This window comes from Oryza glaberrima, chromosome 12 (genome assembly GCF_000147395.1).
Source record: "Oryza glaberrima chromosome 12, OglaRS2, whole genome shotgun sequence".
NCBI classification, from domain to species: domain Eukaryota; kingdom Viridiplantae; phylum Streptophyta; class Magnoliopsida; order Poales; family Poaceae; genus Oryza; species Oryza glaberrima.
The window spans coordinates 12486101-12500400 of NC_068337.1; the positions used below are offsets into that span (position 1 = coordinate 12486101).

A 14300-nucleotide genomic window follows, 5' to 3' on the forward strand; every position below is an offset into this window, starting at 1 on the left:
TGTTCAACGAATATCATCTACTTGGCGAATAAAGTAAATCGACCACATCTGAATTTTGGGATTATTAAATCCTGAAAATTGTATAATTGAAAATCCAAAACAAGCATAAGTTAGGTAATTATTATCTCTGAATTTCTGAAGTAAATTAGAAAAACAAAATTGAGACTCCAATTTACATATAGGTTTCGGATGGATTTTATATACAAATTTGTATATACATTTTAAAAATAATTTCCTTTTATGAAACTAAAACAAAAAAGATGTCGAACTTACAAGGTTACAAGGTTTCACTGGTGGAGAAACCCTTTGTAGTCCTGGTTTGTAACCCCCTTTAGTCCCGGTTTCTAAACCGGGAGTACCAATCCGGGACTAAAGATGGCTCAGCCACGTGGCCGGCTGAGCCATCTTTAGTCCCGGTTGGTAACCGGGACTAAACATCGAGCTGACCTTTTTTTTTTGCATGGCCCTGTTGCTGCATGGTTTATATATATATATAAACCATGCATATATATATATATACACATATATATATACATATATATATATATGACCAAAATATATTTACATTATAGAAAATGTGTACACATGCATATAGAAACATATGTAGTCATGTATTAATTACAATCCATTATATGTCCTAGCTAGCTACAATTTCGACATAGTAGTAGTACTCGCTGCTAGCTCAGAAGGTAAGGACCGGTGAATTGTGTTTCCGTCGTAGTAGAATTCACCCTTGGGATCAAGGATTTCTTCGTTGATGAATCCCATGAGTTGTTCTTGAACCGCCGCGATAAATTCCTTGTGTGTGGTCAGGTTATCCCTCATGCGAATAAACTATATGAATGTATGAAATTGATTAGTAATTAAACAAGAAATCGTTACGTAATGAATTTTTGAATTTATTTGTACGTACATCGAGCTCTCTGGTGGTGATGATTTGGTCTGCAAGGCAGTGGCAATACTCGCACATGTAATAGCCGCACAAGTTAGTTCCCTGCTTTTGCTTTGCGCACTACAAATAATTGACAAACAACGAGAGATCTAATTAATATACACTTGTATGTATTTGAATCAGAGAAATATAAATGTAGAGCATGTGTACTCACAGGAAATTTGAACTTCCACCTAAGTCTTTCTCTCCATTTGCCGTGGACCAAATGACGGAACCGATACCAAGCCCTACATGGAGTTTAAAGCTATGATTCGTAGTAGCAATTAACATAACAAGATTTTCTTAATTAACAGAGGAACTTATGACGGTACCTGTCTATAAGTTCGAAAACCTTGTCAAACGTAGACTCTTTTTTATCCATTGAGTCATATACGTTGACGGTGCAGGCCGACAGGTCAAAGAGTAAAAGCACCCAGTGGAATCTGCAATGTGCATGGGATGCATTACATATGAAACACTTAGCAAGTTCGTACGGGAATGAAATTTGGTATGTAGGAAGACAGTAAAATTAAACTAACTCTGTGTTGTACGGCAACAGTATGAACGTCTTGTAATGCTGCGCCTTCAGGAGATGGACGAGATTGTCCTCTGTTTCTTGTGGATATTGGTCGAGCATTGCAACGTTTACTCTTCGAGGGTCGATAAATCCAGTATCGAAAACCCTCCGCCGTCGGGCCCTTTGAATCTCCATTCTACAACGATAAAAGGGAGTATATTATTTTCTATAGTCTACTTATATACAAGGACCTAATTAATTAAAGGAGACGTATAGTAAGAAATCTAACTGAACGATATATTTACAAAATCCAGCAACTCATAATAGAGACGTCGAGGGCATCCAGCTGGTATAGTTCGTAGATTCCTTTGAAATTGATCCAGAGAATGTCATCTCCTTGCAAGAAGTCCGTGTCCCTGATCCTCGCTCCGATCATCTCTCTACCGGTGGCGCTCATCTCCATGTATAGCTGATGGAACTTGTACATTTGTGTGGGTAGGGACTGCAGCAGCTCAGGCTTGACAAGCGGTTTACCGAGTTCGTACATGTATTTCACTTCCGCCTTTTCGATTGGTGCGACTCCTAGCAATTGATCCGTAGTTAGACCGGTGTCAGTAATAAATTATTCTATCGTCATTTCTTTACCGGTCACCAACAGCTCGATCTCCTGGTTTGGTTGCTCTCCAAGCTAAGGGACTGGTTTGGACATTCCAGAAGATGCTTTCTTCAGCGTTCGCTCATAGTCCGATAGCTTGATGGCCTCCTTGACAGATGCAGACATACCCCTAAAGAAGTTCCTGACACTAGGGTCTATAGGAATCTTCTTATCTGGACTTCGAGGCTTGAATTGTCTCTTGACTTCTGATGCAACGTAAGCGTCAAGCTCCTCTTGCGTGCAATCGTACCCCGGGTCCTTGTTCTTGGCGGCGTCAACTTTCGCCTTCTTCGTTGCCCTTGTGTGGGCAGGCGGTGGAGCTGGGGAGGCCCTTGACTTTGAAGGTGCCGGAAGAGGAGCTTGCGGAGGAGTAGGTGTAGGAGCCCGAGGAGGAGTCGGTGCAGGATCCTGAGGAGGAGTCGGTGCTGGAGCCTGAGGTGGAGACGGTGCTAGCGGATCATGAGGAGGAGACGGTGCAGGATCCTGAGGAGGAGATGGCGGAGCCAGAGGAGATGGTGCACGAGACGCCGCTTGTCGCCCAGGGAGGATGATGTACCGCCTGCGCCATAGAATAATGGCGTGGCTTGTGTCTCGTAGATGCGTCTCACCGTCTCCTCCAGGGTAATCCAGCTCGAGGTCCTCGTACGCGCCTTCGACCAACTCAACTTCGACCTTCGAGTATCCTGCTGGAATCAGCCTGCAGTGGTAAGTACCTGAAGGGTCCGTTGGGATGGCCATGCCCGACGCCACCTTCATGTTGTGAGAGATTATTTATTAGTAATCAACATATATAAGCAGCAACTAGCGGAATGGCTAAATCTAAAATATATAAACTATGAGCTTACCTTTATTGATAAGTTCTTGTAAGGAATATGCAGCTCACATGGTGTCCGCTGAGTGATGTCATCAACGGGACAGGTCGATTCGTCCTGTGTTTGCATGGCGTCCATGCTCTGTGATCCTACCTGCCCCGTTGAGGCGCAGCTGCTACGGTTTCCTGACGGGCTCACCATTGCAGGAGGAATGGTCGGCTGGGGATCATGGGACCGATGTGCGGTCATGCGTTCATCAACCTTCCTTGCCACCTCCTCTTGCATGCTGAGTTCGTAGCTCGATACCCGGAACTCTAGATCTGCAATCTTCGCCTCGGTATCTCTCTTACTCCTCATCCGACTCCTGTACGTGTGGATGTCCTCCTTGAAACCAATCTTCCAAGGAATCACCCCTTTCCCTCGTGTTCGTCCTGGATACTCTGGAGTCTGCAGGGCGAGTGTCAGCTCGTCCCTATCTCTGTCCGGTCGGAACGTGCCCTGAGAGGAGGCTTCCACTCCATCTGTTAGTCGTCACGCAGCCTCTCGTATCTGATCGCCGAAGACCAGTGAGCCATCAGCTGGGTTGAGCGTTCCACCGTGAGCATAGTACCAGAACTTCGATCGTTCCGGCCAATTGACGGTTGCCGGTTCGATACCCCTCTCAATCAAGCTAGCCTCCATCTCCTCCCACTTCGGCATCGCGACGCTATAGCCTCCTGACCCCAAGTGGTGATGGTACTTCTTCTTGGCGGCATTTTCTTTGTTTCTTTCCATCATCGCCTGCCCTTGTTCACCTGTCTTATATGCAACGAACTCGTCCTAGTGATCCCTTAGCTTTGGGAATGTGTCGAAGTTCGGTGTCTGCCCCTTTAGGATATATTTCTTGTACTGCTCTCCCTTGAAGCTCTGAAACTGTTCTGCCATTTTCTTCAGAGTCCACCTTTTCACTTTGTCCTCTGTACCTGCGGGAAGGGTGAATGTCTCGAGCATTGTGGTCCACAGCATCTCTTTCTCCGAATCTGGGACAAAGCTCTCATGATCTCCGCGTGCCCTTGTTCTTCGCCAGTACACCGTACTGACAGGCACGTTATCCCGCACAACCCAACCGCTGTGACGTACATAGTTCTTGGCGGCTTCGGCCGGGGCACTAGGACGTCCATCTTCTTCCACTTCCGTTATGATGTGCCGACCCTCAAGCTTCTTCGCTGCACCTCGTTGCCCGCGTGCCCTCTTCTATCCAACGGAGGGTTGACTACCACTAGCCTCCTCCTCCTGGTTCCCCTCCACATCCCTTTCCACGTGCCCCTGCTGGTTCCCCTCCACATCCCTCTCCACGTTCCCTTCCTCGTTCAAGTACTGATTTGGATCCTCGTTCCCCTCTTCTTCATTCCAGTACTGGCTGCTTCCCTCCGCGATTGTATCGTACAATATCTGTTCCTCATCGCGGTCAGCCATCTGTTGATACAAGAAACATCTGCTAAGTCACGAGACATTTATGTTTTAACAATCTAAGTCATGTATTGTAGACCCCCGTTTTTATAACAGGAATCATTCGTGTAAACAGTACCATTTCCCTGGATCAAGTAATCTGGTACACACGAGTTCATGGCTGAAATACCAAAAGCACATACACGAGAGTCTAGTGCTAATTATTACATCATAAGCCCGCAGGCATTGTCTTAAATCATCGGACCGAGCGGTCCGGAATACATCCAAAAGAAGAAATAGATAAGGCAGCGGAATTCAGGCAGCGGCATGCCATTGCCACAGGCAACGACCGTACTAAGACCTACTGAGCGCCATCGTCTTCATCTCCCTCCTGGTAGTAGGCATAGGGATCCTCCGAAGCTTCATCTCCCGCTTCTGATTAATTTTACATTTGCAAGGGTGAGTACTAACCGTACTCAGCAAGCCACCACAGCAACAATGCATATGAAAGGGGTATTCAAAGGATAGCTATGGTTCCTCTGCGCAAAGCCAGTTTTGTAATTCTTTTCACAAGCCTAAGACCTAGCACAGACTAATCAAATTTTAGTACCAGTGTTCATATTAAACAATGACGGTTCTGTCCACCATCCATTGTGATCCTAAGGATAGCTTCCCGCCATCGAGTCGTTATGGTTTTCTGAGGACGTCCACATTCCCGCCTCTCAGGAAGTGGCTCCATCAGCATAAAAATCATCATGCAATATCCCATCCCACACAAGTTAAGAATTTAGAGTCTAGCCAAGTGTAATACATGTCCCGGTGCTCAATAACCGCGAGCACGGCTATTCGAATAGATTTGGTTTACTCACACTGCAGTGGATGTACACTTTACCCGCACTCCGCGACTGCCCAACACATGAGCCTCGTTCCAACACATGAGACGCGTCACGGCAAAGCTTTTCGATAACCTCGCATTGGCAGTACCCGCTCCATGAACTTAAATCCTCATGCACTCTAGGCGTCCATGTTTCTAGCAGTGAGAGGAGTTCTGGCGCTCCCGGGAAAGAGAAGTCTCGCACACATATTAAATTATGGTTCAAGTTAAGTTCTCTCTCTCATACGCTCATGGCAGTCCTACCAATGGCGACACCGATGTAGGGCACGCCTCTCGGCCCTACCTCAACAGCTGTCCCACCGTAGCGCACCTGCCTCATTCAGGGGTGAACCATCTATGCAGGGATACTGCCTCCGCTCGGCTATCTAATCCGCTAGGTCTATACCCATACGAGAAGTACGGTTGTACGGGGGTCGTTTCATGCTTAACTTCATGGCTCGGTCCTTAATTGACCGGGGACGGTACTAGCCTTTTCCAGATACCACCCAAATCCTCCGTCCGCCCCAGTCGAAAACAGTTGTTTAATTTTATTTCCCCTTTCACAAATCATGTCTTCAACATCATGGCAATGTGGCGCTCATGTCTCCACATGCCGCATCTCAATTACCTTCCCAAAGGTAATTTCCCAAGCATATAGCATTTGATAAATATGAGTTTGCATGATTCTAGAATAGCATTTCTAAGCGATTGTCATAGTTGACTAGGGACTCATACGTAAACATGGTTACAAAGATTTAAGGGTAAACAATAATCAAGGCATGGCATAATCACAAGTGGGATGTTCATCATTGCATGCAATTTTATTTGTAAACAAAACAATTTCGCAATTGGGATCAACATGTTCAAGGAATAGTGATGACTTGCCTTGCTCAAAGTCTTGCGGGTCTTGGTCCTCGCTTGGATCCGCAACTCCCTCGGGCTCTAAAATTACGTGCGAAGAAACGATTTGAATTCAGTTAGAATTCAAATAAAAATCCAAATAAATCCAAATGGAAATCGAATGCGAAAGTTGATTCTTTTATATTTTACTATTCGCAAACTAGGGCAAACCCAATTTCGATTTTTAATATCCTAAACTATTTTGTGGGTATAAATATTTTGTTATCGTAAGTTTTTAATTTAATCTACCCGAGCATTATATCCATATAATAGGTTAGAAATTTCTATCGTGAGCTAAATGTCGGACGGAACCCTAAAATTATCTTATAATATTATACGTTTTAATTTAGTCTATGACTAAACAATTAAATATAATATACGTCTAAAATTCCTAGCGATTAAATCCGAATTTCTACCACGAATCGATTACTTATAGAGATTATTTAAAAAAAATGATCTATAATAGTCCATAAAGATTCATCTAATTGTTAATTATATCTAAATCACTACTACGAATTGATTTCTTTTTGAAATTACCAAGAATAATTAAATTTTGCAATTCTACGACCATGATTGTTCTATAATTAAATTCTAATTATTTTAAATTTTCTAAACTATTAACCTCCCTAATTTTCTTCCAAATTTTCTATTTATTTTTCCTTTTCCTTTTTCTCTCTTTCTCTCTTTCTTTCTTTTCTCTCTTCCTCTCTTTTCCTTTTCTCTGCCGGCCTCTCTTTTCCTCTCTCTCTCTCTCTTTTCTTTTCTTTTTCCTTCTCTCTCTCCCTCCCGGTTTCTCTCCTCCTTCCTTCTTCTTCCTCTCCCTCGGCTTCTCCCTTCCTCCATCTCTCTCGGCTCTCTCTCTCTACCCGGCGGCACGGCGACAAACAGGGGGGGAGGCAGCGGCTCACCGACGGTGGCGGCGGCGACGACGGCGGCGGCGACGATGGCGCACGGCGCGGCACAGCGTGGCGGCTTTGTGGCGGCGGCGCGGCGGCTTGAAGGCGGCGGCACGGCGGCACGACGACGGCGACGCGTGGAGAAGGGGTGGGACAAGGGAGAGGAGGAGGGGATGGAGTGGGGAGAGGGGAGAATGGTGGGTTTTTATAGGGGAAAGAGAGGATAAGGGGGAGAGGGAAGAGAAGGGAAGGGCGGTGGATGGTGAGGCGACGGCGGCGATGTGACGGCGCGGCGCGGCTCGGGGCGCAAGGCGGCGTGGCATATGGCAGCGGTGCAGGGCGCGAGGCGGCGGGCGCGCGGCGCGAGGCGACGGGACGGCGCAGCAGTGGTGGCGCGCGGCGCGAGGCGGGACGCGACGGCGACGGCGCGGCAGCGGCGATGGGATGGCGACGGCGATAGGCGGCGATGGCGACAACGCGCGGCGGCAGGCGATGATGGCGACGGCGTGCGGCGGCTCGGGGCGCGAGGCGGCGGCACGGAGCTCGAGGCCGACGGCGACGCGGCGGTGACGATGGCGACGGCGGCGCAGCGGGCGAGCGGGGCGCGGGCGAGTGGCGCGCGGGCGGGCGGCGCGTGCGGCAGGGGAAGGGGCGGGGCTAGGGGAACCATGTCGAGCACTTAGAGGCTAATGAATAGTGTAGTTTCCTATTTTCCTGATTTTAGCCCATTTTCTATTTAAATTTGATTCCATAATTCCTAATTTTTGTATATAGGAAGTTTAATCAATATTTGTGTTATTTTAACTAATGAATCCACCCTAGATTAATATTACTCATATTTTATTTTTATATAATTTATTTGAGTTTTAATTAGGGTTAATTCTGATCCCATCGTATTTAAATTTAATTGATCCAAATATGGTCGCGATAATATTTTATTTATTTCTATCCACACCTAATCTTTATTTTAATTTATATTTATTTTACCAATTTGTTTTTAAGGTTTATTCCTAATTAACTATTCTTTACTCACGATTAATAATCTTCGAGATCAAATCCAGATAAAATAGACGAATAAGATAGTTTTTGAAAATCCGTATTTTTAGAGTTTTGATTTTGTCGGTCGAATTTTCAGGGTGTTACATGTATGCTAAGTGTAAATGTCGTACATTAGAACCCTACACAACCTTACGTGCTAAGTCTAATTACAAATCGTGATATAAGCTAAGTCTAGGTGACGTATATTATACAACCCTAGCTAGTAAATAATTATATACTAAGTCTAATTACAAATAAAGTAATCTTATATTAAAACTCAAATAATATTACATGCTAAGACTAAAATAGTCATGTATGCTAAGTGTTTCGTGCGTATATGCTAAGTCTAATTAAGACTACAATAGTTAATTGCTAGGAGTCGCACCAATTCCGTAGTCAATAATTACATACTAATTCTAATTACAAATAAAGTAATCTTATATTAAAACTCAAATAGTATTACATGCTAAGACTGAAAGAGTCATGTATGCTAAGTGTAACTGTCGTATATGCTAAGTCTAATTAAGACTAAAATTGTCAATTGCTAGGAGTCGCACCAATTCCGTAGTCAATAATTATATACTAAGTCTAATTACAAATAAAATAATCTTATATTAAAACTCAAATAATATTACATGCTAAGACTAAAATAGTCATGTATGCTAAGTGTTTCGTGCGTATATGCTAAGTCTAATTAAGACTACAATAGTCAATTGCTAGGAGTCGCACCAATTCCGTAGTCAATAATTACATACTAATTCTAATTACAAATAAAGTAATCTTATATTAAAACTCAAATAATATTAGAACACTACACAATCTTATATGCTAAGTCTAATTACAAGTCTAATATTCTTAATTGCATTACAAATATAACAATCATTTATATTATTACGTCACTTGCCTGCACGAATTCCTTCTAGGGCTAGCTCTTCCACTCCGGCTTGAGGGACGACTCCGACAACACGTCTTTTCTGCAAGATACAAAAAATATGTATTAGGATAAATGCGAAGTAACATATATATATTGCATTTCATGTTCACGTTCGTTCGCTCGTTCTCATTCACGTTCGTTCTCGTTCACGTTCGTTGTCGTTCTCGTTCACGTTAATTCGTTCGATCGTTCTCGTTCTCGCTCTCGTTCGTTCGATCGTTCTCGTTCTCGTTCTCACGGCAACGTATGTTGACGCGTTCGTTCTCGTTCACGTGTTCGTTAACGGCGATGTGGCGGCATCGGGCCGGCGCTTGGCGCGGCGGCATGGCGGCGGCAGCGGCGGCGGCGTGGTGACGGCCGCGGCGGCGTGGCAACAGCGGCGGTGGCGTGGCGTTGCATGCGGCGGCGGCGTTGCACGGCGGCGAAGGCGGCGGCGTGGCGTGGCGGCGGCGGCGTTGCGCGCGCGGCGGCGAAGGCGGCGGCGTGGCGTGCCGGCGGCGGCGTGGCGCGGCATCGGCGTGGCGCGGCGTCTCGTGGCGGGCGGCGCGACGGAGAGAGAGATCGAGATCGGAGATCGATGAAGGGAGAGGCGGCGGTGGCTCTCACTCCAGAGATGCGGCGGCGATGGAGGAGGCGGAGGCGGCGGCGAGGACGATGAGCTCGAGACGACAGCGAGATACGGCGGCGTCGGCGCGAGGATTTGCCCTAGGCAGTGGCGGCGAAAGGAGAGAGGCCGAGAGAGATCGATCGGCCGAAAACGTTAAGTGTTGGTGGAGAAGACGAGGGCGCGCATCGGGAATATATATAGCCCTCGATCTTTAGTCCCGGTTGATGAGAACAGCCGGGAGTAAAGATATCTTTACTCCCGGCTGTTCTCATCAACCAGGACTAAAGATCTTTTCCCGCTATTTCCAAATTCTTTTTAAACCCGGTTAGGGTTAAGAACCGGGACTAAAGATTATAGCACTGCATATTATTTTCGCTTACATATGTGTTTCTAAAATAGAAGTTAATGCATTAACATTATTTAAAGTACAAAGATTAATGACAATTACTTCGAAAAATTATTTTTGTCTGTAATAAATTAAGTGGATAAATCGTAATAAGCAAATATATGACTTAAAACTAATAAAAATTCCAATAATCATATATACTTAGCATATGAATGATATTATTAAATTGGTAAAAACTCTAATTAAGATATGTATGTACATACTGCATGATTTAAAATTAATAAAAATTGTAATCATCATATATACTTAGCGTAGGAATTATATTAAATTAAATGTTAAAAACTCTAATTAACATATGTAAATGCCACATGCATGATTTAAACCTTTTAAAAATTCGAATAGTCATATATAAGTAGCATATGAAAGATAGTAAATTAAATTGTGAAAAACTCTAATTAACATCTGTAAATGCCACATGAATGATTTAATACTTTTAAAAATTCTCTAGTCAATTATAATTAGCATATGAATGATAGTCAATTAAATGTAGCATATGAATGATAGTAAATTATGCCATACATCAATTGATTTATATGCATAATCAATACATCCAAAATAGTTTACATCGTGTACACAATAATTACGGCATTACATCGGCGGTGACGGTTGACCGCACGTACTTTCTCCTCACTATTGTTCCCTTCTTGTGATCGCTGCGTGAGTAAGGGGTGTCTTCATTTGATAGGAGGATGCTAGGGTCAATCGTCACCGTGAAATGGGGTTGCCCATCCAACTGATCGTAATCCTCGTCAGTCTTGTCCTCAACTCCGACGATTTTTCTTTTGCCTGGGAGAACCACTTGACGCTTAGGCTCGTCAGGCCCTCTGCTCTTCTTTCCTTTGCTAGACATGTCCTTCACGAAAAAGACTTGCGTTACATCATTGGCAAGGACAAAAGGTTCGTCCGAGTATCTAACCTTGTTAAGGTCAACAGTTGTCATACCACTGTCATCAATCATTACGCCTCTACCAGTCAACCTAACCCATTGGCACCGGAATAGAGGAACCTTGAGAGGACCATAGTCAAGTTCCCATATATCCTCGATGGCACCGTAATACGTGGCAGTTGTTCCATCGTGTCCCATGGCATCGACACGAACAACGCTGTTTTGGTTCGTGCTCTTCATGTCTTGGGCTCTCGTGTAGAATGTGTACCCATTGATCTCATATCCCTGGAATGTCGCGATCGACCCAGACGGTCCCCTCACCAGGAAGGCAAGTTGTTGGTTGATCGACTCGTTACCCATGAGATGTTGTCGTAGCCACGTGGGGAAAGTATCAATGTGATGCCGTGTAATCCATGCATCGGACTTACGATGTTCCTGGCGCGAACTAGAGCCAAGTGCTCCTCGATGTAAGGAGCTACCAATGAAGAGTGTTGCAGAACAGTGAAATGGGCTTTACGGAATAAATTGTTGTCTACCGTCATTGTTGCTTTCCTTCCGAGAGTTCCCTTTCCCCGTAGTCTCCCTTCATGGCGTGATTCAGGTACCCTGATTGGGCGAAGGTCTTCGATAAATTCTACGCACAATTCGATGACCTCCTCTGTTCCATAACCCTTGGCGATGCTTGCCTCTGGACGAGCACGGTTACGAACATACTTCTTCAGAGCGCCCATGTACCTCTCGAAAGGAAACATGTTGTGTAGGTACAGAGGCCCGAGAATACGGATCTCTTTCACAAGGTGACAAAGCAGATGCGTCATTATATTGAAAAATGAAGGTGGAAATATCAACTCAAAACTGACGAGACATTGCACCACTTCATTCTGAAGGGCTTCTAATCTATCCAGATCGATGACCTTCTGCGAAATTGCGTTCATGAATGCACATAGCTTTGTTATTGTTGCCCGGACATTGTCTGGAAGGATACCCCTTATTAAAACTGGTAGCAGTTGTGTCATCAATACGTGACAGTCATGAGACTTTAGGTTTGTGAACTTCTTCTCCTTTGTGCTTATTATTCGCTTGATATTCGTGGAGTATCCAGACGATACCTTTATGCTCTCCAAGCATTCAAACATACTTTCCTTCTCTGCCTTGCTAAGAGTGTAGCTGGCTGGACTCAAGTAATGGCTTCCTTTCTCCTTTGGTTCCGGATGAAGGTCGCCGCGTTGTTCCATATGCTTCAGATCATTACGTGCTTCCAGTGTATCTTTCGACTTTTGGTATACACCTAGGAAGCCAAGAAGGTTTACGCAAAGGTTCTTAGTGAGGTGCATCACGTCGATTGCGTGGCGTACGTCCAAGAATTCCCAATATGGTAACTCCCAAAATATAGAGTTCTTTTTCCACATCACCGCGTGACCATCTTCGCTCTCTATAGGCTGGCTTCCAGGCCCCTTTCCGAACACTACTCTAAGATCTTTAACCATAGTAAACACTGTTTTCCCGCTGCGATGTTTAGGCTTCGTACGGTGGTCGGCCTTATGTTCGAAGTGCTTGCCTTTCTTCCGTACCGGGTGGTTTGCTGCAAGGAATCGACGATGACCCATGTATACAACCTTCCTACAGTGCTTAAGATACGTACTTTCTGTTTCATCCATACAGTGAGTGTAAGCCTTGTACCCCTTGTTGGACTGTCCGGATAGGTTGCTAAGTGCAGGCCAATCGTTGATGGTTACGAATAGCAGCGCTCGTAGGTAAAACTCCTCCTGTTTGTCCTCGTCCCACACGGGGACACCTTCCTTCTTCCACAACTGTTTAAGATCTTCGACCAGTGGTCTTAGGTACACATCGATGTCGTTACCAGGTTGCTTGGGGCCTTGAATAATAATCGGCATCATTATGTACTTCCTCTTCATGCATAGCCAGGGGGAAGGTTGTAGATACACATCGTAACGGGCCAAGTGCTATGGCCGCTGCTCATCTCTCCAAAAGGATTCATGCCATCCGTACTCAAACAAAACCGTATGTTTCGTGCATCCTTTCCAAATTCTTTAAATTTTCTGTTGATGTTTCGCCACTGCGAACCATCGGCGGGGTGTCTCAGCATCCCGTCCTGTTGACGCTCTTCAGCGTGCCATCGCAACATTCTAGCATTCCCCTTGTTCCTGAACAAACGCCTTAGCCGTGGTATTATAGTGAAATACCACATCACCTTAGCAGGAATTCTCTTCTTTGTTAGCTGCCCATCAACTTCTCCTGGATCGTCTCGTCTAATCTTGTATCGTAGTGCTTTGCAAACAGGGCATGCTTCTAGGTTCTCATACTCCTCACCGCGATATAGGATACAATCGTTTGGACATGCGTGAATCTTATGAACTTCCAGTCCTAACAGGCAGACTATCTTCTTAGCCTCGTACGTTGTCTCGGGCAATTTGTTTCCCCCCGGAAGAATGTTCTTGACGAGTTTCAATAAATCGCCAAATGCCTTGTCACTAACCCCATTTTTTGCCTTCCATTGCAAGAACTCCAGAGTGGTATCCAACTTTTTGTGCCCCTGCTCGCAACCTAGGTACAACGAAGTTCTGTGGTCCTCCAACATCTTGTCCAATTTATGGGCCTCCTTTTCACTTTCGCAGTCCTCCCTGGCGTCCTGCAACATCTGACCAAGATCATCCGCAACGTCGTTACCATCAGCAGCTATTTCCTCCTCGCCCGTTTGATTTTCTTCAAATCCAACATACTGAGCAAAGTCCGGAATATTGTCGTCTTCCACTTCATCTTCTTCCATTTCAACACCTTGCTCTCCGTGGGATGTCCAACAATTATAGCTTGGCATGAACCCCGACTCAAACAAGTGGAAATGAATAGTCCTGGATGCAGAATACTCCTTCTGATTCTTACACTTATTGCATGGACAACAAATAAAACTCCTTTGCCTGTTAGCTTCGGCCACTCTCAAAAAATAGTGCACGCCGTCAATAAACTCTTTGGACCGCCGGTCAGCGTACATCCATTGCCGATCCATCTACATGAGTCAAAAAAACCGTACACAAATAATTATTCTTACAATAATGACAGTCATACAATAATTATAAGATATCTTTATTCATACAAAAATCATAAAATATTATACCAAATAATTCTTAAAAACTATTTGTAAAGTTTTAAACTAATTTTAATCTGTTTTACTTCTTTTAATTTTCATTTTAGTTTGTTTTCTATTATTTAAGATTAACTTTCACTAGAGTTTTCCTTCTCAACTATTTTATAAAACCTTGTTTAGAAAATAAACTAAATTTCTATATATTCTTTCTTCCCCACACACATTTTCTCTCTCATCAACTTACAACTAAATTTTGGAGACAAAAAAAGTGTGCAAAACATAGGTGCAAATGTAGTATGACAAAAATAACATT

The 14300-nt window shown here is 44.4% G+C and overlaps 1 protein-coding gene across 1 annotated transcript; it reads right to left on the reverse strand.

Annotated features, from left to right (window-relative positions):
- Nucleotides 1–10599: 10599 nt before the first annotated feature.
- Nucleotides 10600–13894, reverse strand: LOC127756216 (uncharacterized; the record flags this gene model as incomplete). The annotated part of the gene is made up of 4 exons (XM_052281611.1): nucleotides 12862–13894; nucleotides 12222–12760; nucleotides 11339–12080; nucleotides 10600–11213 (listed from the first exon to the last, which is right to left on the reverse strand). Coding segments are annotated over exons 1-4 (2928 nt in total), but the record flags the coding sequence as incomplete, so codon positions are not given.
- Between the last annotated feature and the right edge of the window lie 406 nt (nucleotides 13895–14300).